General features: G+C 57.8%; 1 protein-coding gene across 1 annotated transcript in view; it reads left to right on the top strand.

The window, feature by feature from the left end:
• Positions 1-1,620: 1,620 nt before the first annotated feature.
• Positions 1,621-2,649, top strand: part of LOC104619271 (poly(rC)-binding protein 2) — a gene marked incomplete at its 3' end in the record, with an annotated part of 4,265 nt that continues 3,236 nt past the window's right edge. Inside the window, exons 1-3 of the mRNA XM_010285087.1 lie at positions 1,621-1,747; positions 2,199-2,222; positions 2,328-2,360. Coding sequence (XP_010283389.1) covers positions 1,679-1,747; positions 2,199-2,222; positions 2,328-2,360 — 126 coding nt within the window. The remainder of the gene's footprint in view (positions 1,748-2,198; positions 2,223-2,327; positions 2,361-2,649) is intronic.

Genomic DNA, 2,649 nt, shown 5'->3' with positions numbered 1-2,649 from the left:
TTTTCCAGCCAAAAATTCCTGCCCTGGCAACCAGTTCCTCCCCCCAAAATGGTCCCAGTTTGGGGCCGGGATCCTGAGCAGGGAGGCCCCCGGGTGGGTGTTTGATCCCAGTACAGGCAGCAGGCAGGGGCCAGGCCCTCCACGTGCACCGTGGGGGTAGGCAGGGCTGCCGGATGGAGGTAAGGAGAAGTTTGGGGGAAGTTTTCCTGTGGAAGAGACTCGCTGTGAGCCCGCATCGGAGTGAGGGCTGGCTCACCGGCCTCGGCCTGCCCCACACAGCTTCGCTTCTCCCTTTGCGTAACCCCCCGGCAGGTTTGGTCGGCTCCTTTTGTCCCCAGCGGGCTGCGAGGCGGCTCCGTAACCGACCCAAGCTCGTTCGACTGGCAAAACTGCTGCCAGGAAAGCAAATTAATGCTAACGAAGGCGAACTGGGACGCTGAACTGGTGGGAGGAGGAGTGGGTTCAGAGCCGGAGAGACGGCGGCGGATGCCAGTGAGGCTTCTGCCACCTCCCGTGAACCGGGAAACTCGTAAACAACCAACTCATGGGCTTAGGTCTAGACTCTCCTCCTCGCTCCGCCGCCACCGGGCTCAGATCCGGAGCCCTTCTTTCCAAACTAGGCAAACGGGCGCCTTTTTGGATCCGACGGGATGTCAGGCTGAGTTTTACGCAGGCCGTAACTCCTCGCTACGGCAAAAAAAAAAAAAAAAGCCTTTCTGTGCCAGCGGCTTCCCCTTAAAAGAGCATTAACCCGGATCGTGGCAGCGCTGCCTCCTTGGTCCTCTGCCAGATTAATCCCCCCTGCCCTCTCCCCGGCTTCTCCTTTCCCTGGCCTTGGTTAAACTTTGATGGGGCGATGATCTAGCTGCGCTGATAAACTAAATTTCAGCTCTTGTTTTTATGTAATTTATTTTTAAAGTTAAATGGCTGACTAGCAGAGCTGGTGGCTGGTCATGGTGTTTTGCAACTGCTGTCGACTCGAGCTGCAGGTTGTTTGAAACCTGATCGTGTGCTCATGTGGCCTTATCTGGTTTGAGTAAATCAACTTGGAAACCGGTCTGAAAGGCCTCCCCACGCAGACTCAGGGCACAGATAAGTTATTATATTTTATTTTCTCAACAGCCTGCCTCCCCAAGCGGGTTAAACCAAAGGGAAACATGGCGGTTGTTCCGTCTGGCGTGTGTGCGTGTCTACACACAGCTGCGGAGGAAAGCTTGTGATCTAGATTAAGGTGTAGGGCTCACAAGTAGAGGCAAGTTTCCCCAGAGCTGTAGGTGAAGCCTCTGAGAGGAGCGGGGCTGGAGGGAGGCAGGGGATGAGCGAGACCCTCGCAGCTCTGGCTGTTGCTCGGTGCAGGTGGGATTGTGCCAGTTCAGCTCATCTGCCTTGGGAAACTCCTGGCAGGAGGAGCAGCCTGTTGGGGAGCTGAGCCACTGTGAATTGGCTCTCCTGATGGCTGCTTGGAGAGGAGCGTGGCCCTAGAACTGCCAGGGGGGATATTCAGGGGGAGAAAAAAAACCCAAAGGGGCTTGAATCCCCCCAGGATGGGTCAGAAACCGTCTGGGGAGGGTTGGCACAGCCCGTCAAACGCAACCCTTCTCTCATTCCTAGCTCTGCTCTCCCAGTGACCAAAGATCTGACCACTGACAAAGCCTGACTCAACCCGACGCAGCTCAAGATGGACACCGGTGTCATTGAAGGTGGTTTAAATGTCACGCTCACCATCCGACTACTCATGCACGGAAAGGTACGTGTCCTCTCCAGCCTGGGCGGGACGTGGGGCCGTGCCGAAGCCCCCTCGCCTGACGTGAGGGTGGCCCTTCCAGCAGCCCGGATGGAGACTGAGCTCTTCCACAGCAGTAAATTGCGTTGGACGGACGTCTCTCGAGCTGCCTCGTTACTGCAGCCATTAGGCAGCCGGGTTAGGAATGTGCTCCTTGGCACCCGGCCGGCTCCTGGATATCTCATGACGAGGAAGGCAGCGCTTTCAAAGCGTGGCGCATCAATAAAAATAAAGCCCGGGAAGGGGGGAAAAGCGACCTGATGGACAGTTCAGCTGGGACAAAGGTGCCAGTACGTCTGGGGGGGGATATCTGGGGTCCTGAGGAACTTTTTTTGGCTATAAAATGGAGTTGTTTAAGCTTGAGCCTCCTGGAGGTTTTTTTAAGCACTAATTGCTGCTTTTGTTTCCATCCCAGGAGGTGGGAAGCATCATTGGGAAGGTAAGTGAGCAACAAACCCCCTGGTCCTGCCTCCCTCCTTCCCCCCGCCCCGCCACTGCCCAGCACAGCCTGGCTAATGCTTCTCTCTTCTCTCCCTCCTCACAGAAAGGGGAATCCGTGAAGAAGATGCGCGAGGAGGTGAGTCCCGGGGCCGGGAAGGGTCAGGGGGAGCTGGTTGGGGATTCGGTGGGGCCATGGCGGTGCGGGCCTTAAAAGGAATGTGCAGGCAGCGCGGTGAGCGGCACCGGCAGCAGATGGGAGCCGGCAGGCGTGAGGCATGCTGGGAGGTGTAGGCAGGGCAGGGGCAGGAAGCCGAGGAGGCTAAGATGGCTGCCCGGAGCTGAGAGAGGGAGGGAGGGAGGATTCATCACAGGCACTGGATCCCGGGGGACCCCGGCCGCCCCACGCGGAACCGCGCTGGGGGTGC

Source organism: Phaethon lepturus, unplaced genomic scaffold (genome assembly GCF_000687285.1).
Source record: "Phaethon lepturus isolate BGI_N335 unplaced genomic scaffold, ASM68728v1 scaffold35004, whole genome shotgun sequence".
NCBI classification, from domain to species: Eukaryota; Metazoa; Chordata; class Aves; order Phaethontiformes; family Phaethontidae; genus Phaethon; species Phaethon lepturus.
The sequence above is the reverse complement of the archived record's forward strand: the minus strand, read 5'-3'. Positions and strand labels throughout refer to the sequence as shown.